Source organism: Cebus imitator, unplaced genomic scaffold (genome assembly GCF_001604975.1).
Source record: "Cebus imitator isolate Cc_AM_T3 unplaced genomic scaffold, Cebus_imitator-1.0 Scaffold15, whole genome shotgun sequence".
NCBI lineage: Eukaryota > Metazoa > Chordata > Mammalia > Primates > Cebidae > Cebus > Cebus imitator.
The window spans coordinates 11,146,664-11,171,043 of record NW_016107330.1 but is presented as its reverse complement, the minus strand read 5'-3'; the positions used below and the strand labels follow the sequence as shown (position 1 = coordinate 11,171,043).

The 24,380-nt window shown below is 36.3% G+C and overlaps 1 protein-coding gene across 24 annotated transcripts in view; it reads left to right on the top strand.

Moving 5' to 3' along the window:
* EIF4G3 (eukaryotic translation initiation factor 4 gamma 3) overlaps positions 1–24,380 on the top strand; it is a 379,583-nt gene that overhangs the window by 259,053 nt on the left and 96,150 nt on the right. For 22 of the 24 annotated variants that reach the window (XM_037730567.1, XM_037730571.1, XM_037730564.1 and 19 more), the window contains 2 exons: positions 15,615–15,703; positions 21,518–21,764. In XM_037730567.1, the coding sequence (XP_037586495.1) occupies positions 15,615–15,703; positions 21,518–21,764 (336 nt within the window). Of the gene's footprint in view, positions 1–15,614; positions 15,704–21,517; positions 21,765–24,380 lie in introns of those variants that run through there. The other 2 variants (XR_005196570.1, XR_005196569.1) reach the window with 1 other exon arrangement.

Here is a 24,380-nt window from a genome sequence, read left to right as displayed (position 1 = left end):
ACTTGGAGACTTACAAGAATACAGGCCTTAAAAAACTTTTCAAAAAGAATTTATATCAGACAATATCAATACCAAATGCTGCAAAAATATTTGAGTGTTTTGGTGAATTAAAAGGATGTTGAATTTGTGATAAGGTTGTCATTTGCTACTCTGTGAGAAGTTCCATCACCTAAGCAGATATAAGCATCAAAGATTGGGAGAAAGAATAGTGAAATCAAGAAAACAAAGATACAGGAGTGCCCATTGCAGGGCATTGCTGGGGATGTCAAAATATACACTGGACCTGCTGAAGCATGATGAGAAAAGCAGAAGCAGGTGCACATTTTCTTCTGTTTTTCATGCCACTTTGGAACAGGGCCCAAACATTTAGCTAAGCTGGGGCTTTTAGGCTGTATACTTAAAGGAGCATTATCTCCTCACCTGGCAATATCAGAAGCTGGAGTATAATGACAAAAAAATGAATTCAACAGTATTCTTCTAGTTTAGCATATATGGCTTTGGAATCACCAGCTCATATCTTGATATAATTTGAGGGTCTGGTATCTAATCTCTGGTACAGATGTCTCACATTGAAATCCTTTGACATCATCCATGACCTTGAAATCATGGTTTAGAATCCAACAGCTGTTCTTTCAGAATGGTCAAGACTGAGGTCAGTTTATATAATGAGGCACACTGTTAAGCTTATACACCACTTCAATACTGCATTCAGATTAATGGTTTCTATTGAGCCAATTCTCTTTGCCTAACTTGCATCAGTAGTGTAATTACCTTAGTTACTTTAGTTTTATAATATCTTCATATTACAAGTCCACTACGTTTTAATTCTACATCAAATTTTATTGGCTTTTTTTTTTTTGCTTTTGCTTTTTCATTTACAAATAACATATAGAATTGTTCTGTGCACAAAAGAGACATTTGATCAATGGAAAAATTAGGAGATTGGTTTTTTTTGTTATAAATATGGTATATTTATGGTTTCATTTGTATTAACAATTTTCCTATAAATGTTTATATCACATAATTCATTCTTAGCATTTTCAAAACACCCAAATGTAATTTATACATAACTTTTATAAACACTTCTATTATATAAAATAATTATTCCTGTTCAAATGAGTCAGATACGTTGTTTGGAGGAGCAAGGGAGAGGCAGACTGTTACTAAAATATATTTCAGCAGAAAAGGTTTTAAAAACAATATTGGGACTTTAGCTTTCTCTGTAAATTGATGGTCCTGAAACAGTGTTTCCAGAGAATTACCAAAGAGAGTTGGTATAAAAATCCTAAAGGTCCAGGACTCAGGTTAATGGGAGGAAAAAAATCCAAGCTCTCGGTGGAAGTTTTGGTCAGAATAGTAGATGAAACAAAGAGTACAGTGAGAATCAGGTAGCTTCTGATCATTAAGAAAGTGTACCATTTGTGTTACTGGAATTTTTAAGCCTCTTTCTCTTAGAATTCTATCAGTTCTTATTACAAGGTAGATTAATCCAAGAAAGTCATTCCAACTTCCTGTTCTTGGCAGTAGGAATTACCTTTCTTCCTTAAAAGCAGAAAAAAGCCTGATAAATTATACTATTCTATTCTCTCTTCTATGCAATCACTAGTCATAATGTGATAATAATTTTCAGTTTTTATTTTGCCCTTTCTGGTTACTTTTGTGCCACAATTAATGTCTTATTAATAGGCCATATCTCATATCTTTACGAATAAAGAATATAAATAAAATGTTAATTCAAATTTTAAGTAATTTGAATTAATATATTTTGAATTAATTAATATATTTTATTATAAATAAAATATATGATATAGATAAAAATATGTATAATATATAATTTATGTATTTTTAAAATATTTTATTAAAATATATAAAATATATCTAATATATATTACATATATTAATTATATGTAATGTTACATATAATTAATATATATTATATATAATATAAATAAAAATGTGTAAAAATATAAAATATATTTTAATAAATATATTAATATACTTAACATTAAAATAATATAGTTTTATATATATTATAAAACATATAATATAATATAAATAAAAATATTCAATTCAAAATATATACAAATTGCTTGAAAATTTACAGGAAATTTTCTACTTGAAATATATGATTTTAATACAAAAATTAGCTGGGCATGGTGGCGTGTGCCTGTAGTCCCAGCTACTCGGGAGGCTGAGGCAGGAGAATTGCTTGAACCCGGGAGACGGAGGTTGCAGTGAGCCGAGATTGTGCCACTGCACTCCAGGCAGGTGCCTGGTGACAGAGTGAGACTCTGTCTCAAGAAAAAAAAAAAGAAATATATGATTTTAAAAATAAATGGCCTATTTTAACTAATCTTAGTATCATGATACTGAAATAACATGTAATTAAAACTTTATTAAATGTCACTATTTATCAATTTTATTTGTGCAGTAAAATAATTTATTTCCAGAAGTCATCACAGCAGAAAATAACATTCTGACTTTGCTGTCTTTAGCCTGCAGCATTACAGTAGGAAATAACATTTTGATTTTCTTCTCCATAAAAGGGTTTTTTAAAAATATTATTGCTTTATGATTCCTAAAATTCATAGAGTAAAATAGCAACCCATTGCTGAGCAGAAATATGCCAGCTCATAAGCTTTGTAGATGCTGTGTCTAATTTACTTTATAATATATAATAAAGGGAAGAGAAAAAAAGACTTTTCCTTGCTTTAATTTCATATTAGTTAAAATGGATATTTTCTTTCATTATTTTTTCTTTTTGTATTGTTTTTGAAGTTAGCATATATTGATTACAGAAAATTCAATATAAACTGATAATAATAAGAAAAATTTGGGGTCAGGCTTAGTGGCTCACACCTATAATCCCAGCACTATGGCAGGCCAAGGTGGGTGTATTGCTTGAGCCCAGGAGTTCAAGACCAGCCTGAGCAACATAGCAAAACCCTGTCTCTATGAAAAATACAAAAATTAGCCAGGTGGCGTTTACCTGTACTTTACTCGGGCGGCTGAGGTGGGAGGATCACCTGTACCAGGGAGGTTGAGAATGGAGTGAGCTGTGATCCTGCAACTTTGTTCTTCAGCCTGGGTGACAAAGTGAAACCCTGTCTGAAAGAAAAAAACTAAATAAATGTTCAGTTTTGTCTTGGCAGAAAGGAAATCAAAAGACAATATTTATAAGGTTACTCTATCTGTAGGGTTAAAGAGAAAACAAAGCATCTAATAGAAGATTGGATTAAGGATAAAAATAGGAAATTCACAGAAAAGAAAGGACAACCAAAAACAAAAAAAGGAAAAAATGCTTAACCTCATTAATGACTGTAGAAATATCACTTTGAAGCTATTAGTTTGCCAAATATAAAGTACTTGTGAGACTGGAGAAAATCCATCACACATTTATTTGTAAGAGGAATATGAGTAACTTTGTGGAACTAAATGTGACAATATATATATTTGGAAATAAAATTACTAGTATAGTCTGGGTACAATGGCTCACACCTATAATCCCAGCTACTCAGGAGGCTGAGGCAGAGGAGGATTACTTGAGCCCAGGAGTTCAAGACCAGCCTGGGCAACAGGGTGAGAACCTGCCTCTTATCAACAATTTAAAAAGTGCTAGTAGATAAGGATATATTTTAAAGTTTTCATGGTAAGAAAAATAGCAAAGTAGTAAGATTTTTCAAAAGAAATATTGCATACTGATAGCTGTATAATGTCTAGGAGCTAGGAGGGATTTTCTTAATAAAGTGAAAATAAAGCATGTTGAAGAATAACTCATATAGTTATGACCGCATTTTCTGTTTAAAATAAACCTGTGGCTAGGTGCAGTGGCTCATGCCTGTAATTCCAGCCCTTTGGGAGGCTAATACTGAATGCCTGCTTGAGGCCAGGAGTTTGAGACTAGCCTAGACAACATAGGGAGACCTCTGTCTCTATAAAAAATAAAAATAAAAATTAGCGAAGTGTGCTGGCTCATGACTGTGGTCCCAGCTATTTAAGAGGCCAAAGCAGAAGGGCTGCTTGAGGCTGGGAATTCAAGAGTGTAGTGAACTGTGACTGTGCCAGTATACTCCACCCTGAGCCACAGAGAAAACCTGTCTAAAAAATAAATAACATAAACTGGTATATAGAGTTGTGATTATTTGTGTGAGCCTGGATGGCGTAGAAGACTATATCAAATGCAAAGTGCTAAGGTAAGGTTCACCTCAGGCAAGCAGAATTGGCTATTTGGAGAGAGGGATAATTACCTTTATTTGTTTCAATGGACACATTTGTTATTTAAAAAACAAAAAGTAAAAGATAAAAAGCAACAGAAATTAGGAGGAGGAAAAAAAATCCCTTGGAATCCCACTACTTAGATGTACAGATTATATATTTATCTTCATAAATGGAAAAATACTGTATATGTATTTTTAAAGCCTTTTAAAAACAGTATGTCAAAGAAATGTTTTTATGTCTGTAAACTATACATTATATTTTGATAGGTGTGTAATAAATATATGGATATGCTAATGTTTTAGTTACTTCAGAAACCACCCAGAAAACTAATACTTCTGTTGAGGTATAGTTGACATAAGGTTAATGTACACATAAAATATTTGATCACTTTTAACAGGAACATACTCTATATAAACCATAACTATAATCATATCACCCCAAAGTTATCTTATGCATATTTTGTAAATCCCTCCCTCCTGCACTACTACCCTCATTTTCATCGCCAGGCAAGCACCTATCTGTTTTTTGTTGCTACAGATTAGTTTGCATTTTAGAAATCTTATATGAATGAAAGCATGAACTCTATTTTGTCTGACTTCTTTCTTTTTTGAGATAGAGTCTCACTCTGTCACCTAGGTTGGAGTGCCGTGGCATGATCAGAGCCCACTGCAGCCTTGACCTCCCAGGTTCAACACATCCTCCAGCCTCCCAAGTAGCTGAGACGACAACAGGCATGCACTACAATATCTGGCTAATTTTTTTTTTTTTGTAGAGACAGTTTTGTCATGTTGCCCTGGCTGATCTCAAACTCCCAGGCTCAAGCAATCCACCTACCTTGACCTCCCAAGGTGCTGCGATTAAAGGCATGAGTCACCATGCCCAGCCTGACTGGCTTCTTTCATTCAGCATGTTTTATATGTTGTTGAGTATGTTAGGAGCTCATTTTAAAAAATTGCTGAGTATGAATTTACCACAGTTTGTCTATTTGTTAACCTATTGATAGACATTTTGGCTGTTTCCAGTTTGGGACTGTTACAAATGAAGTTGCTGTGAGCACCTGTGTACAGGTCTTTGTATGGAAATACGCTGTCATTTTTCTTGGGTAAATAAGTATAAATGGCTGGGTTATATGTAGGTATATATTGGTTTTTAAGAAATTTAAGTCATTTACCATTTTATATTTCCACCAGTAATATCTGAAAATTTCAGGCTATCTTGTTTCTGCTAAATCTCCTTCGAACCACTTCTATAAATATGTTGTGAAAAATAATGAGAATTGATCGAATGGAGTCTCTGTTTTTTTCTGTTGATCTGGTTGTCTTTTCTTGATGCTTATACCACACTGTCATGATAGAGAAGCTTTGTAATGTCTTGAAATCAGATAGTATTAAGCCCTCCAACTTCATTCTTTTTCAAAGCTGTTTTCACCATTCTAGGTCCTTTGTTTTTCTAGATTCATTTTATAATCAGTTTTTTCTATATTTTTTCCCTGCCAAAAAAAGGCAGTTGAAATTTTATTTGATTTACATTAACATTATAGACAGAATTAACATCTTGCAATATTGAGCCTTCTGACCCATGAACATGGTATATTTTGCATTTTTAAAAGTATTCCTTAATTCTCTCAATAATGATTTGGAGTTTCTAGTGTACAGGTTTTTTGTATCTTTTGTCAAATTTATATCTTTAGATGCACTTGTACATAGTATTTTTTCTTTCATATTGTGTTCGTTACTATATATGGAATAAAAGATATAATAGATTTTCATATATCAGTTTGATGTCCTGCAACCTTGCTAAGTACACTTCCTAGTCTTGTTAGAATTTTTGTAGAGATTCCTTTGGATTTTTCTATGTGGATAATCATGTTGTCTGAACAAAGACAAATTTACTTCATTTCCAACTGGATGTACCCTTTATTTCTTTTTCTTGACTTAACTGTACTAGCTGGAAACTTTAATACAATGTTGAATAGAAGTGGTAAAAGTCAACATTGTGTTGTTCCAATCTCAGGGAGGAATCATTCAGTCTTACACCTTTAAGTATGATGTTAACTGTCATTTTTTTATTATCTAGGTGAGGGATTTATTTTTTTTTCCAAGATTGCTGAGAAATCATTTTAGTCAAGAATATAGATTAGATTTTATCAATTGCTTTTCCTGCATTTGTTAGTAAATCATATGGTTTTGTTTTTTTTATTAATTCTTATTAGAAAATACTTGACATTTGAATATTAAACCAAACTGCTTTCCTGGAATAAAACTGGGCCATGACATTTTTTTCTTTTCCTGTGATGTTGAATTTTACTTGCTAAAATTTTGTTTAGTGTTTGTGTGTGTGTGTGTGTGTGTGTGTGTGTGTGTGTGTGTTGTTTTGTTTTTTGTTTTTTTACATTTAAATTTATAAGGGATGTTCACCTGTAGTTTTCTGGTAATTGTCATGTTTGGGTATCTGGGTAATGCACACCTCAAATGATGAGTTAGTGACTTTTCTCCTGGGAAAGTTGGTGTAAAATTGATGTTGTTTCTTCCTCAAGTATTTGGTAGAATTCAGCAGTGACACCATGAAAAAAAATATGACCCATAATGAGGAGAAAAATCAATTGAAACTCATAACTGACATAATTAGAATTAGCAGACAAAATCATTAAATGGTTATTAGATTCAGTTACTATAAGTGTATTTCATATATTCAAAAAGTAGAGATAAGGAATCGACATAACTGGAAATCACAGAATTGGTAGAAACAGTGAACAGCAAATTAGTAAGGACCTAGGAGACTGGATAGCACAGTTAACCAACTTGATTTAATTGACTGAACATTCGAAAAGTAGATACACATTCTTTCCAAATGCAAATTGAAGATTTACCAAGATAGACCATATTGTGGTTCATAAAATGAGTCTTAATAACTTTAAAAGGATTTAAGTTGGAAATCAGTGAGAAAAATATCTCTGGAAAAATCCCCTGTATGCTCAGAAACTGACACACTTTTAAATAACTCAGAGGTCAAAGAAGAAATCAGAAAATGAAATTATAAAATATTTTGAACTGAATGAAAATGAAAATCCACCCAACATATATCACATTTTGTGGATTTCTTATATTCATTTTCTATTGCTGTTATAAAAAAATCACCATATATACAGTGGCTTAAAATAATACATATTAATTGTCTTACAGTTTTGGAGGTCAGAATTCCAAAATGGATTTCATTTGGGCTAAAAATCAAGGGATCAGCAGGTCTGTGCCTCCTCTGGAGACTTTCTGGAAGAATCTATTCCCTTGTCTTTTTTTCTCTGCTAGAAACTGCTTGCATTCCTTGGCTGTGTCCCCTTCCTCCATCTTCAATGCCAGCAGCATAGCATCTTCAAATCTCTCTCTGTTTCTCCTACCTCCCTTTTTTGCTCGTAATGAACCTTTCTATTACATTGGATACACTGGGTTAATCCAGGATAATAGTCTCCTTATCACAAGACCCTTTATTTTATCACATTTGTAAAGTCAGTTTTGCCAGGCAAGGTTACATATTCAAAGGCTAAAAGCATTAAGACATTGGCATCTTTGGTGCGCTCCATTATTCTGCCTACCACACTGCTAAAGCAGTACATAGATGGAAATTTACATCACTAATTGCAACTATTAGAAAAGAGGAAAATTATCTAATTGTTGACCTCTCTTAGCTTTCATGTTAAGAAATTTTTAAAAGAAAACAAACCCAGAGAAAGTAGAAGAAAAGAAATAATACAAATAGGAAATAAATGAAACAGATAGCAATATAACAGTAGGGAAAATGTTTATAAAACCAAAAGATGGTTATTGAGGATATAAATAAAATTACTAACCCTGAATTTGACTTTTACTTTGATATTTAATGTTAAAGCTAGAAGCAAAAAAATTTAAATTGTGTTATAGATACATGGTTTTGTTGTTTTTAGAGACAGGGTCTTGCTCTCTCACACAGGCTGGGGTACAGTAATATGATCATATAACCTTCAACTCTTGGGCTCAAGCAATCCTCCTGCCTCACCCTCCTAAGCAGGTAGGACTATAGGCACATGCCACTATACCCAGCTAATTAAAAATTTTTTTTCATAGAGATGGTGTCTCACTATGTTGTTCAGGCTAGTCTTGGAACTCCTGGCCTTGAGCAATTCACCCACCTTGTCCCCCCAAAGTGAAATGGCTCATTTTGATAGAATTTAAGTCTAGTTTCCTCATTTTATTATACTGTTTTGTTTCCAGTGCTAAGGCCTCAGCGAACTAACTCACATAATTCAAGCTCTTTGTCAAGCGGTCATACAGCAGAAAGATTTTGATGTAGAATGGGAAGCCTAATTACCAAGTCAACAAACATTTCAAATAACAACCCTTGAGAAGATGCCCGAAAAGCACCAGACCTAATGACTCTCTAGTGTTTCTTTTGGTTGACATCTTTCAGTGACTCATCATTCTTACATATTCCATCACCATTGTTATTCTTTTTAGGTTATTTATATCTTCATTGTAAAGTGTATCCTTCTCTTACCTGGGTTTCTTCTTTGTGCCACCTTAGTTTCTTAGATAAATCATCACATTTTCCTACATCCCCATGAGGATCTGTGAAAAAAGAAAAGGTGGTGAGGGGGCACAGATTAGGATTCACAGCCTATAGGAACTCTAGAGGGATAAAATTCTTGCATATTACAATGATTTAGTGCTAACTTGTAGGATCTCAAAACTTGGTAAAAGGTAAGTAAAAATTGTCAATGTAAGTCAAGAATGGATGAGAAGGGATTAAAACCAGGTGATAAGGATGAGAACTCTCACTGAAAGTTCCATTATTAGAACATTCTACTCTGTTTATGTGCAATTCTGTGACAGTGCACTTGGGCTGTTCCCTGAGCAGTAGTGAAGTATCTACACTTAGAAAGTCTTCATGGTCTCAATTTTGTGTCACTTCAAACCAGAGACCCAGGCTCTGGATACATTAATCTCAAACCTTGGAACTAGGGAGTTTATGTTGTATTCCAAAAGCATGTAGAGCTAGAAGGGAGCCTTTTTTTGTAATTCAGTCTCTCACTTGGCTATTATGTGGCCACAAGATCTTTAGCTAATCTCCACAATATTCAAGAATATTCTCTCCACAAACGTAGAAAAGACAACAGCTTTATTAATTTTTTTACATTTTTTTCTTGAGATCAGTTCTCACTCTTTCACCCAGGCTAGAGTGCAGTGGTGTGATCATGGCTCACTGTAGCTTCAGCCTCCTGGGCTCAGGATAATCCTCTTGCCTCAGTCTCCTGAGTAGCTTGGACCACAGGTACACACCACTACACCTGGCTAATTTTTAAAATATTTTGCAGAGATGGCGTCTCCCTGTGTTGTCCAGGCTGGCCTTAAACTCCTAGGCTGAAGCAATTCTTCCAGCTTGGCCTCACAAAGTGCTGGGATTGCAGGTGTGAGCCACTATGCCTGGCCTTATTGTTTTCGAGACAGAGCCTCACTCTGTCACCTAGGCTGGAAGGTAGTGTATTTTATTTTTATTTTTTAAGAGACAGAGTCTAGCTATATATATTTATGTAAGGGGCAGAGGAAGGGTTTTGCAATTAACTATTAAGTTTTCTCTAGCCACAGATCTAAGAAAAGAGAGAGAGGAAAATAAAGATCTCTTTCCTTTATTACACCAGGGAAATAGAAAAAATTGTTAAACTCTTACGACTTACTTGGATGACTACCTGACTAATGAAGAAATTATCTAGTAAAGAGAAGCAATATTAAGTTCATCTAAAAATTGCTCTCAGATTTATATTGTTGCATAGCTAATAGGATACCCTGAGATTAAAGATTTACCTGTCTTATGTAGTAAGCTCTTTTGCTTTTTTTTTTTTTTTTTTTTTTTTTTTTTTTTTTTTTTTTTTTTTTTTTTTTTTTTTTTTTTTTTTTTTTTTGGCTAGAGTGCAATGGCACGATCACGGCTTACTGCAACTTCCAACTCCTTGGCTCAAGTGATCCTCCTACTTTAGCCTCCTTAGTAGACAGGACAACAAACGTGTACCCCACGCCTGGCTAATTTTAAAATTTTTTGTGGAGGTCTCACTTTGTTGCCTAGGCTGGTCTTGAACTCCTGGCCTCAAGCAGTCTCCCCTCCTCGGCCTCCCAAAGTGTTGGGATTACAGACATGAGCCATCACTCTCAACCTCATTTACACTCTTTTAACCTATGTGGAATGATGCTGGTTTTAGTTTTTCGTTTTGGGGGGTACAAAATGAGTACTCTCTACAAACTCCATAAGTTCTCCAGATCTTCTGGAAATCAAAATCATACACAAAATTGTAATGTGCCCAGTAAAATTAACTGTTTTAAAAATGTATTCTAATAGTATTTTTATAAAGAGCAGTCTGTCCTAAACTCTATTAGAAGACTAAAGTGGATTAGTCATACAGGATGAAACAATTTGAACCAATGATTGAAAATCAATTTTAAAAGTTTTACTTTTTTATTTCTCTCAATTTAAAATTATTGTCAGAAGCATTGAAGAGCAAAGAGAAATCACTTAATGTTCAAGTATGTAGTCTGAGTATTGGCATTAAACTTTTCTTTGTTTCCTTCCAGTTTTTTCGTAAATATTTTACATGATTATAAATAAAGTGTTGGTATAATTTTGTGTTTTTTGTACTTTTCTATTTTTTAACCTTAACCTACTTTCTTTTTTAAAAATCCCGTTTAGGCTGGGCGCAGTGGCTCACGCCTGTAATCCCAACACTTTGGGAAGCCAAGGCAGTTGGATCACGAGGTCAGGAGTTCGAGACCAGCCTGGCCAAGATGGTGAAACTCTGTTTCTACTAAAAATACAAAAATTAGGCAGGCGCAGTGGCAGGCACCTTTAATCCCAGCTGCTTAGGAGTCTGAGGCAGGAGAATCCCTTGAATCTAGGAGGAGGTTGCAGTGAGCCAAGATTGCACCACCGCACTCTAGCCTGGCGGCAGAGCAAGACTCCATGTCAAAAAAAAAAATTAATTAGCCTAAATCCAAATCCTTGCTACTAGAAGTGGCTCATAAAAACCTGTGCTGTGATTTGGCTCTTGCCAAATGTGAAACTTGTCCACTTTAATTTTATCTTTATGTGGATTTTCTAAAGATTAATCAATAAGTTTTTTTTTTTGCTGTTGAATAAAATGTCTTAATTTTTAGAATCATGTACATTTAGCCCTTTTATAGTTTTTCACTGCCTATTTAAAATCTTTTTTAATTTTAATTGTCTCCCTAGTAATTGATTGCTTTCAAATTATCCTGCTACATAGCACTAATTATGAGCTTTTAGCAGCTTAATCAAAATTTAGCAGATAGGGCCAATTGTGGCAGTGGCTCACTCCTGTAATCCCAGCACTTTGGGAGGCCAAGGCAGGAGGATCACTTGAGTCCAGGAGTTCAAGACCAGCCTGGGCAACATGGTAAGAGACCATCTCTACCAAAAAACATTAAAAATTAGCTGGGCATGTTGCATGTACCCGTGGTCCCAGCTACTGGGGTGGTTGAGGTGGGAGAATCACTTGGGCCCAGGAATTTGAGGCTACAGTGAGCCAAGTTCATGCCACTGTACTCCAGCCTGGGCAACAGAGAAAGACCCTATCTCAAACAAACAAACAAACAAAATTTAGCAGATTGAATATATAGGAATTTTAACAGATTTAGTTTGTATTAGGATAGTCCCAAAGAATATAAAGCTTAAATTCTTGTTTGAAGTTTAGTTGGAAAAATATATATAAAACTAAATAACGTGATATGCATATAATTATGCTTTTTAAATCTTGGAAAGAAAATAACCCAAAATGTGTGCAATATCTGAAAGATAACAGAGTTGGGTTTTTTTTTTTTTTGTTTTGTTTTTGGTCAACTTTATATCTGTCTATACTTTATAAGTGTTCTTCAATGGGTGTATCTTTTTATGATTAGAAAAAAATCTATTGATTATTAGATTATTTCATAGTGAATAGTATGCAACATTTGTCATTCTTGTACTTACTGTGTAAGATTTCTGAGTCAGGATTTTAGACTAAAAACCAGGACTTAACTATTAGCGTTAGCAGTTTCTTTCTTTTTTTTTTCTTTTGAGACAGTCTGACTCTGTCGTGAGGCTAGAGTGCAGTGGTGCAATCTTGGCTCACTGCGACCTCTGCCTCCTGAGTTCAAGCAATTCTCCTGCCTCAGCCTCCCAAGTAGCTGGGATTACAGGTGTGTGCCACCACACCCAGCTAATTTTTGTATTTTTAATAGAGATAGGATTTCACCATGTTGGTCAGGATGGTCTCAATCTCTTCACTTCATGATCCACCCGCCTTGGCCTCCCAAAGTGCTGGGATTACAGACATAAGCCACCACACCTGGCCAGCAGTTTCGTTAAGAGCTGCTCTTTCTGCAGAGAAAAAGAAAGAGTGCATGTTCTAGATCATGTGTTTACACAGAATAGTTCCTCAGGATGCATTATATCCCTGTCTCTTAACTACTCCTGACTCTTCTATTGTACATAAAAGCTTTTCTCCATATTCTAACTACCTCAGACTTCAGGGAAAACTGTTTCTAAAAACACATGGATTTTATAAAAACCAGTAAGCTTATGAAACTTTTACATTAGCCCTAGCCCTCTGTCTCCAAGGCCAGTGTTTATCTCTTAAATTGTACAGGGTTTGTTGTTACCTCTTAATTTGCAGGAGTAACAGTTTGACTTCGGTTAAGCCCACATAAAAAGTAAATGAAAAACCAAGAGACTCTTCCATTTTTGGGGATGACTTGTGATACATCTTACAGATACCAGCAAAATGCTACTGTAACATGCATTCTTTTAGAAATCTTAAATGTTTGATAGAGCACATCAAAAATTGTTTCCTTCCAGTTCGCTGTAGGAACAGTAAACTGTAGCACAGTTTTAAAACTTCTATAGAGAGAAGACAAATAATTCCCTGAAACCCAGTGATTAAACATGTCTGTTGCCCTAATCTTTTTCTGAATTTGTCCATTAGGCATTTTACACATACAGCTCTGAAGAAAAACATTTTCTTCCAATATCATAAAAATTTGAAAAAAATCTTGAAATCAGCATTACTTTTTTTGTATTTTTGTTTTTGTTCATATTTTAATGTAGTAGAAATTAAATGTGTCTGCAAGAGTTTAGTTCTTACAGAGGGAGTCCAGGTAATTATAAACTCTATGCAGAGACTGTTGCTTGTCCTCTCGTTCGTTAGTACAAGACAAGGCGGAAACAATCTATGTCTCTGCCTTGGGAAGGTCAACAGTACTGCTTTTGCCTAGAACTGCTGTTACTTGTTCAGTCAGCAAATTCGAGGGCCTTCCCTATGCAGTGGGCTAGAAAGTACAAATCTGAGAGAGTATCTTAAATTTAATTCCCCCATTCTGGCTTAATCAGTGTTAATTATCCTGTAAATCAGTGTCACTCTCTTTCTCTCTTGCCTCCCTCTTTCTCTTCCTGACTGCTTCCCTTTTACTCCTTTTTCTCCCCCTTCATCCCTCAGCACACCCAAATTTTACTGCACCTTTCTATCAGTAATTGAAGGAGAGGGGATATGTGCCCCAGCCTCACTAGGCATTAGGGGTGTGTGTATATCTGTTCAGTTTTTCTGAAGGACTAAGTGTCTCCTAAGGAAGTCTGTGCTCTTTCTGTCCCTCTTTTTCTGAATTATTATCAAGACTTTAAATAGCCACTGTTTAAGTAACAATTCCCACTGGCTCAGTAGCTGGGTTTTTTTTTTTTCTTCCAAGTATGCTAAATGTGTTATATTACTCAAGGAAGAAATATTTTGTTTCATGTTTTGGGGTTGGGTATATTTGATATATTTGTGGGAAGAAAAGTTTATCTTACTTTGTATTTTGTTGTTTAGAGGAAGTTCCTTTTTAGTTTATATTTGAACCCAAAGAATCTTCCAAAAAAAATGGTCTTCCTCTTTGCTATGAATGAGGTTTAGAGCTAAATTCATACAAATGCAAAACAAAATTGCAGATTCTCCAAACTGTGTAACTCCTAAAAAGATTCAGCTGTAGAAGCAGAGTTGAAAATCACAAGAATGTTGGAGGAAGCTCATAAAATAGACTGGTTATATCAAATCAGAAGATCTACAAAAAATACAAAGAGACAACTACCGAATATACATATTCAGTAGAAGGCTATGAGACAATAGCAAATTTAAACCCACCCATGGTTTTCATCCTTTGAAAAAATTTACCTTGAGTTGGATACAAAGGAAGAATATCAGCTGGTCTATTAGTGTTTCCTTAATGGTTCCTGAGGGGAAGAAGAAATAATAATTGGTGTGAGATGTTTATAAAAAAGAAGATATGCAGAATATTTTTAAGATGATATAGTAATTTTGAGAAAAAAGTATTAATATTAAATGTCTCCTTTTTCTTGTTCCCTGAAAAAGTATGTGTGCGTATTCTGCTCTCATACCAAAAAAGATGAGACTGTCCCAGAGTCGAAGTGAATTATCTTATATTTCTATAGGAAATCAGATTAGATGATACCCTTTAGCTTCATGTTTATTTGCTTTTGGTAATGTTCACTATTAAGTTGCCCTTCATTAACTCTTCTCCCTCTTTATCACTCCTGTCTATTGATTCATAAGTTGCCCTCTGTAGAAGCAGTTTACTATTATCAATTTACTACCTGATGGTTAAATTGTCTTTCACTTAGACACCCATGATTCTTTGGAATTTGTAAGTCAAATGAATTTTTTTAAGTCCTTTGTAAACTTAATCATTTTATCTAGAATTTCTGAAACAATGGAATAATTCAGTAAAAATTACCTATTTTCTAGTTTTCACTCTAGCAATATGAAAGGCTAGGCAAACAGTATTGATCTGAGATGAAAACAGAACGTTGTAGACATGCTGCCTATCTGATGAAACCTTAATTGAAGTATCCTTTTGTTGTCTAGAAAAGTTAAAAATAATGGAATCCCGAGCATATTATTTTCTATTGCCTGAAGTAACCTTAGATATCTAGTCTCATACTTTATAGCTGAATAATGTAGGCGCCTGAGACCTGTGACTTGCTTAAGTTCTCACATTTGATCAATAGGAGTAGACCGAAGCCTGGAGTTGGATCACAAGTCAGTTTTCTTATGTACATACTCATCACATGCTGAATTACATGCTGGGGTATTTCTAACCATGAAATGGGAAGAACCTAGGCTACTGGTTAGAAAGCTATGAATCTGTACCCACAACACTTGGCATTGCAATCTCTGGGCTACAGCTGCACAGTTGTTCACTTCATCAACCATTTCTTTGTATAGGTGAAGTTCTCTTTTATTCTGCTGAATTTGAATATAGGTATCACTTATACCTAATATTTCTCAGAATGACTTTACAGTGGCAAGTAATAGGCCTGATCTTGTATTTCAGCTCAAATAGCTATAACTGTACCAAAGACATGGAAGAAACCAAAAGATCGGACCCGAACCACTGAAGAGATGTTAGAGGCAGAACTGGAGGTAAGCAAATCTTTTAAGCTCATATTCAGAGCAGTGGTGCCATTTCATTGACAGGTGAATGAAATTATACCTATTTCGTGAAATAGTTTTCCAAGCAAAACTTGGCGTATCAAGCTCAGAGACTAATTGTTTCGATCCATTTACATTAGAATTTTAAAAAGATTTTTAGTAGCATGTTTAATTTCATTGAATTCTTGTTTTTCTTTTAAAATACCTCTTTTAAAATAACAAACTTGGCCAGGCACAGTGGCTCACACCTATAATCCCAGCACTTTTATGAGGTGAAGGCAGGATGATCACTTGAACCCAGGAGTTTGAGACCAGCCTGGACAACATAGGGAGGCCCTGACTCTACAAAAATATTTTAACAAATTAGCCAGGCATGTTAGTGCATACCTCTGGTCCCAGCTACTCGGGAGCCTCAGGTGGGAGGATTGCTTGAGCATTGGAAGTTGAGGCTGCAGTGAGATATGATCATGCCACTGCACTCTAGCTGGGCAAAAGAGTAAAACATTATCTCAAATAAATAAATAAATAAAGTGATAACTTTTGGTTAACTCTTCTTTTCCCCTAACTAGAACTTTTCTTTATATTAACTTGATAGAAATGGAGAGTTTTTAAAAATATCATTAGTAATAGCAGTAGAATTCATCTAGTACATTATAAAGAAATTCATTTTGAGTCTGTCCTCTGTTAACTGCATACCAGAAACATAACTTTTCTTCATATCGTTTGTCTATCTTAAAATAAGCCATGCCAGATTTTGTGTTACATTAAAACATACCAAGTCCAAGAGATGAATTGGAGGATGAAACAAGGGCAAAATCAGTCCTAAGGATTGCTCTAACAATTTCCTAGTCAGTAATCTCAGCATCCTTAGCATTATGTATTGAAGCTTATAAATTGAGTAATATAAATCTATATGCAGCTTTTTCCCTTTTTTTTTTTTAAAATATAAAATTATTTTAAGGTAACTTTGAGTGCGTTTACTTCATTGGCTTTTCTAGCTAGTTATATTCTTACCTTCTTTGGGCATCTAGTAGTACCGCTTTGTTACTTTCCTTGTCCTGTGATTGCTGTTTCATGATGCCGTGTTGATGTCACAGTTAGTTCCATAGCAACCACTAAAATGTTGATGGGTATGATTTCATTGTGGTTATTAGGATGTAAAAATTGGCAGTAAGGTATAGAGTTGCAATTGTCATTGTACTCCTTTTGCAGCTGAATAAGAAAATGTTGCTCCTACAGAAAATAAAATACCTTCCAGAGGCAGGGGAATCACATACTTTCCTGGTATGGCTGTTAAGAGCTTCATTACTTATTTCTTTTTAGATTTGGCTGTTTTTTTAATTAGTTTTCTTCTGTTATACTTCATGTTGGATTTCTAAGCATTTTTGAATATTAGATAGGCCACTCTTCCCATACCTTCAAATATTCATCCTAATCTTCAGCTTGAGGATCAGCAAACATTTTCTATACAAGTCCAGATAGTAAATATTTTAGGCTGTCACTGTTACTCAACTCTGCCACTCTAGCTTAAAAGCAGCCATCAACAATGTGTAAATGGAAGAAGCATGGCTGTATCTTAGCAAAACTTAATTGATGGACACTGAAATCTGAATTTGTATGCTAGGAAATATTTTTCCAATTTTTTTCAGACATTACAAATGTGAAAATCATCCTTACCTTGTATGCTGTGCAAAAGCAGTTGGTGAGCCAGAATTGGCATATGGGCCAGAGTTTGCTATAAAGCTTCTTTAACTTGTTACTATTCAAACGCAAATTGAATTTCCAAGTAATACAGAAATTCAATAAACAAAATTGAATTTCCAGGTAATACAGATTGACTTATTTTGAACCAATCACTTTCCTTAGCTTTATACTTTAAGACAAGGCTGGGCACAGTGGCTCATGCCTGTAATTCCCAGCACTTTAGGAGGCTGAAGTGGGTGGATTACTTGAGGCCAGGAGTTCAAGACCAGCAGTTCAAGACCAGCCTGGCTAACGTGGTGAAACCCCGTTTCTACTAAAAATACAAAATTTAGCCAGGCGTGGTGGCACACGCCTGTAATCTCAGCTACTTGGGGAGCTGAGAGAGGAGAATCACTTGAACCCAGGAGGCAGAGGTTGCAATGAGCCGAGATCGTGCCACTGCTCTCCAGCCTGGGTAACAGAGTAAGACTCTGTCTCAAAAAAATAAAGTGACATAAAACATATTTAACTAAAGCAAAACAAAAAATATTTGGTTTTTTACACACTGACTTCTTTGAGAAATCCTTTTTTCTGTCTTTCCTAAAACTGAGCTTTCATTGGCATAGTGTAGTAAATACTGGATGCCATTGTCTTCATATCCACTAATTCAAGCTCTCCCTTTCTTAGATTTATTTTCTCAGTTTTTAATAATTCTAATTCATTTCTAGTATCAGCTTACTTGGGTTACATATTAGGTTGTTGCATTATTAAAGATACTTATTAAAATTATAGCCTAGAGAAGTAAGTATGAAGGATGATTTCATGTTAAAATTTCTTGGCACGGTATCTTAAAATACATTTTAAAATTTTAGAGCATTTCAGCTGGGTGAGATGGCTCACGCCTGTAGTGCCAGCACTTTGGGAGGCTAAGGTGGGCAGATCACCTGAGGTCGGAAGTTCAAGACCAGCCTGACCAACATGGTGAAATCCCGTCTCTACTGAAAATACAAAATTAGCTGGGCGTGGTGGCGCACACCTGTAATATCAGCTACGCAGGAGGCTGAGGCAGGAGAATTGCTTGAACCCAGGAGGCGGAGGTTGCTGTGGGCCAAGATTGTGCCATTGCACGCCAGCTTGGGCAACAAGAGCGAAACTCCTGTCTCAAAAAAAAAAAAAAAAAAAAAAAAATTTAGAGCATTACATCAATTATTACATACATAGTTACCAGTCTAATTTTCTGGCACTTTTAAAAAACTCCTTGCATTAAGTAGGGAGTTCTGCCAACTGAATTCTTAACAGGTTCCTATAAAAGGTTTACCTAGGCCAGGCGCGGTGGCTCACACCTGTAATCCCGGCACTTTGGGAAGCCCAGGTGAGGGGATTGCCTTACCTCAGGAGTTTGAGACCAACCTGGGCAACACTGTGAAACCCCTTCTCTACTAAAATACAAAAACTTAGCTGGGCATGGCGGCATGTGCCCGTGGTCCCAGCTATTCAGGAGGCTGAGGCAGAATTGCAAGAACCCGTGAGGTGGAGGTTGCAGTGAGCCGAGATCGTACCACTGCACTCCAGCATGGGCGACAGAGCAAGACTCTGTCTCAGAAAAAAAAAAAAAATGTTTACCTTTGGCTGTCCAGCCAATGAAGTGGTCTCTTTCTTAAATCTGGTTTTCTGTGTAAACAATTTAGGAACTGTTAGACACTTACAGACTAGTTGACTAGGATTTTATCCTGCTAAAATAAATTAATAAATATTTTAATTAAGCTATTTTTGTTATTCTCCTCAAATACCCCTCATAATAATACACCTCAGATAATTCAGTGATTCTGTGTTCTCTGAATTACGGTTTGTTATTCATAGAACTAGTTTCTTCATACTTCTTTTTCCAGTTAGAAATTGAATTTCTAAGTAATACAGCTTCTGTTTATATGGGATAGACTGTTGTTGATTGCAGGTACAGAGAAGAGGATGCACTGTATTTTCTTCTCTAAAAACAACTTTTTCACATTTTACAAGATCTGAAATAATTCTGTATAATTGTATGATTGCTGCTTTTTAGTAAGTTTAAACACCATTTACATATTCATATCCCAAATTATTAAATGTCTTCTTGATGACCTATACTTAATTATGAGATGATATTATAAGATTATTAGGCCAGGCGCTGTGGCTCACACCTGTAACCCCAGCACTTTGGGAGGCCAAGGCGGGCAGATCACCTGAGGCTGCGAGTTCTAGAGCACCCTGACCAACATGGAGAAACCCGTCTCTACTAAACATACAAAATTAGCTGGGTGTGGTGGTGCATGCCTATAATCCTAGCTACTCAGGAGACTGAGGCAGGAGAATTGCTGGAACCCCGGAGGCAGAGGTTGCTGTGAGCTGAGATCTAGCTATTGCATTCCAGCCTGGGCAACAAGAGTGAAACTCTATCTCAAAGAAAAAAAAGTATTATAATTAGACTGTAGTAGAGTCTAAATTTTTTTTAAATGAGGCTTCTGAATCATGATTCAAATTTGGCAGACCTGGCTTTTTCATCATTCAAATGATACCTGCTTTCTGCCATACTTTATAAAATAAATAGTTTCCAGACTTATTCTTTTGGAATTTTATGTCTCTCTGTCCTTTGAGGGTTTTTATATGCTATCTCTTCCCATGGATTAGTTGGGGAAATAGAGGCAGGTGTGGTTTATGCATATTTGCATGAACTTCTCCATTATTAGAAACAGAGTCTAAAAACCATCTGTTTCTATTGATAATATTAAACAGTTTATTGACTTTTCAACCGTGATCTGTTGTATGGTAAAAGAAAATTTACGAGTTTTATGTCTGTTTTAATACTATCTAATAAAGAAGTATTTGTCACTCAAAATTTTTTTAAACATAATTTCATAGGTCATTTGGGATGAACTACTTTCATCACAACTTTACACTGTGATCCTCTGTTGAACCAGCCCCAGTTTTTGGCTCTTTTCCTAGTGTGAATTTATCAATTAGAACACCGCTTTCCTCTGAGTACTTGTACCAAAGGATTGTTTTCAGAGTTCTTTACCCTTCACGGAAAAGGAGTTCATGGAGATCTTTGTCTCAAAGAGTTTTGAAGGGCCGGGCGCGGTGGCTCAAGCCTGTAATCCCAGCACTTTGGGAGGCCGAGGTGGGTGGATCACGAGGTCAAGAGATGGAGACCATCCTGGTCAACATGGTGAAACCCCGTCTCTACTAAAAATACAAAAAATCAGCTGGGCATGGTGGCGCGTGCCTGTAATCCCAGCTACTCAGGAGGCTGAGGCAGGAGAATTGCCTGAACCCAGGAGGCGGAGGTTGCGGTGAGCGGAGATCGCGCCATTGCACTCCAGCCAGGGTAACAAGAGCGAAACTCCGTCCCCCCAAAAAAAAAAGAGTTTTGAAGATTCATGAGGCCTTTACAAAGCCATTTTTGTTTGACGTCTGACACCAAAGTAGTCAAAAATAATCTAGGGAATAACTTCAGTTCTTTTTTGCCTTCTGAAAATAGATATGATACTCCAGAACCCAAATTTGTCTCTTTTTTTGTATACAAGATTTTTCTGTATGGTCACAGCCTCAGAGACGTCTAAGAATCAGTAACAAAATAGATTTTAACTAACAAGTAACCTTTTTGTAAAATGAGATATGATCAGCCTTATAGAACTTAGATGCTTTAAGCTATTCTCCAAACTCTCAATTTCACAGCCAGAGGACAGTATAAAAAATACCCTCCACTGTTTGTTTTTATATTTGTTTAGCTTTAGTGGCAAGGGTAGTGTAGTGCCTGTTTTAGATTTCTGACTAGGACTCGTTCATGTTCATAAAGTTCCAAGGATTGACAGTTCTTTCTATTCTAACCTTTGGTACATTTGGATATTTTTAGTCTCGTGTTAAAGCATTTCAGAAGCCATTTGAATTGTCTTCCTTATCCTAGGTGCTGAAATGAGAAAAGTATTTTTTTAAAACTCACCATTCTAATACCACATGCTGAACTCAGACATTCTTATCTTGAGTGACATGTTTTTCTTTGCTTTTTGAAGGGGGTAGATATAGGTATTTATTTATACTTACACCCATGAAAAAAATATATAACCTCTTTGTTCACTTATTATTTAGCCTAAAGCCGAAGAGGAGCTTTCAGTTGACAAGGTACTTGAATCTGAACAAGATAAAATGAGCCAGGGGTTTCATCCTGAAAGAGATCCCTCTGACCTAAAAAAAGTGAAAGCTGTGGAAGAAAATGGAGAAGAAGCTGAGCCAGTACGTAATGGTGCTGAGAGTGTTTCTGAGGTTGAAGGAATAGATGCTAATTCAGGCTCCACCGATAGTTCTGGTGATGGGGTCACGTTTCCATTTAAACCAGGTAAGTTTATACTTGTCTTCTTGTGTACCTCTTTTTCACTCTACTGCAACCTTAGAGAAATGTTGCCTCTGTATAGAGATATACTGAATGGAAGAAAGAGGTTTATCACAATATAACATTTACAAGACAGATCAGCAAGCCTAAGTTAGTGACTAGCAAATCCAGAGAGTTCTGTATTGATGGAAATGATACCCAACACTGGTATTCCCCTTTTACTGGCATTGGAGGAGCATCTGACAGAGGGAATCAGACAGTGCCAAGCTAGTGGATGCAGTTTGATTTAAAAATTATTTTATTCCTTTTAATTGAAAGGGATATAGAGATAATACCACATTCCTTGAGATGGTGTTAGTCATCCTTTATAAGACTTGAACTCTGTTGACAGAATGACTCTGTAGAACTGAACTCTGAAACAATGTATTGAGTACCTGCAGTGTGGGAGGTACCCTGTGGTAAATACGTATGATAAACAAGTAAATAAGGACTATATATGATAAACATATGGTAAACAAATATAAATCCTGGAGGATTTTTTTTTTTTTTTGAGACAGAATCTCTCATTGTTGCCCAGGCTGCAGTTCAGTGGTGCAATTTCAGCTCACTACAACCTGTGCCTCCTGGGTTCAAGCAGTTCTCCTGGCCTCAGCCTCCTGAGTAGCTGTGACTACAGGCGTGCGCCACCACGCCTAGCTAATTTTTTTTTGTATTTTTAGTAGAGACAGGGTTTCACCATGTTGGCCAGGATGATCTCGATCTCATGACCTTGTGATCTGCCCACCTAGGCCTCCCAAACTGCTGGGATTACAGGCAGGAGCCACCACGCCTGGCCTGGAGGACTTTTTTTGTCTTAAGTTACCATCAAATGCATTAAATCTCTTTCCTAATGCTATATAAACCGTGACTGACCTTGAGATATATGGAGAAATTTGGTGTGGATCTGTGAGGAAAGGTGTTTCCTTTGGTAGAAAGTTTGGAGTAGGTGAGAAGCTTTCCTTAGTCTGCAAAATGTAGACTAAGTTTTGTAGGAGGTAGGGTTTGCGTGTAAAATATCAGACCTCAAAGGTAATCTAGATCAGTGTTTTCCAAACTGTTGGGTTTAATACATTTAATAGGTTGTGAAATTAGTAGGTCACAACCAACATTTTCAAAAAGAATAATATAATAAAAAATGCCAGTCTATTAACATGTAGTAAGAATAAGTGTTGTGGTTTTTTTTTCGTGACACGGAGTCTCGCTCTGTCATGCAAGCTGGAATGGCATGCTCTTGGCTCACCACAACCTCCACCTCCCAGGTTCAAGTGATTCTCCTGCCTCAGCCTCCCAAGTAGCTGGGATTACAGGTGTGAGCCACCACGACTGGCTAATTTTTATATTTTTAAGTAGAGACGGGGTTTCACCATGTTGGTCAGGCTGGTCTCAAACCCCTGACTTCATTATTTGCCTGCCTCAGCCTCCCAAAGTGCTGGGATTACAGGCATGAGCCACCTCGCCCATCTAAGAATAAGTAAAGAATAAGTATTATTTTTAGAAACTTTGTAGTTATATGTGTGTTTATAATTGTCCCAGGTCACGAAGTCATTATATGTCTTATTGTGAGTTGTAGTCAGAGATGTTTGAAAACCAGTTACTAATACTTACCACTTCATTTTATATTATTATTTATTTATTTACTTATTTTGAGATGGAGTCTTACTCTGTCGCCAGGCTGGAGTGCAATGGCGTGATCTCGGCTAACTGCAACCTCCAACTACCTGGTTCAAGCGATTCTCCTGTCTCAGCCTCCAGAGTAGCTGGGATGACAGGCACCCACCACGCGCAGCTAATTTTTGTGTTTTTAGTAGAGACGAGCTTTTACCATGTTGGCCAGGATAGTCTCTATCTCCTGATCTTGTGATCTGCTTGCCTCAGCCTCCCAGAGTGCTGGGATTACAGATGTGAGCCTGCCGTGCCCAGCCTATTTGATATTATTTTTTTTAATTTTTACTTATTATTTTTCTTTTTTTCGAGACAAAATCCCACTCTGTTGCCCAGGCCAGAGTGCAGCAGTGCAATCTCGGCTCACCGCAACCTCCTTCTCCCAGGTTTAAGCCATTCTCCTACCTCAGCCTCCCAAGTAGCTGAGACTACAGGTGCATGCCACCATGCCTGGCTTACTTTTGTATTTTTAGTAGAGATGGGGGGTTTCATTGTGTTAGCCAGGGTGGCCTCGATCTCCTGACCTTGTGATCCACCCACCTCAGCCTCCCAAAGCGCTGGGATTACAGGCGTGAGCCACCACCCCCGGCCACTTATTGTTTATTTTTTACAGAGGGAAGGTCTCACTGTATTGCCTAGGCTGGTTTCAAACCCCTATGCTCAAGCAGTTGGCCTCCCAAAGTAGTCCCATGCTGAGCCCTCACCACTTTGTTATACTGATCTTTCTTTCACTACCAGTAAACTGTTAATGGGCTTTATGAAATTGTAAATGAATGCTATTGTAAAACTTTTTTTAAAAAAACCCTGCAACTCAGTGTACTGAATTGCTTTTTTCAACTTAGACTTGTATACTGTGTTCAAAAATAAAGAAAAGGAGGCCGGGCGCGGTGGCTCAAGCCTGTAATCCCAGCACTTTGGGAG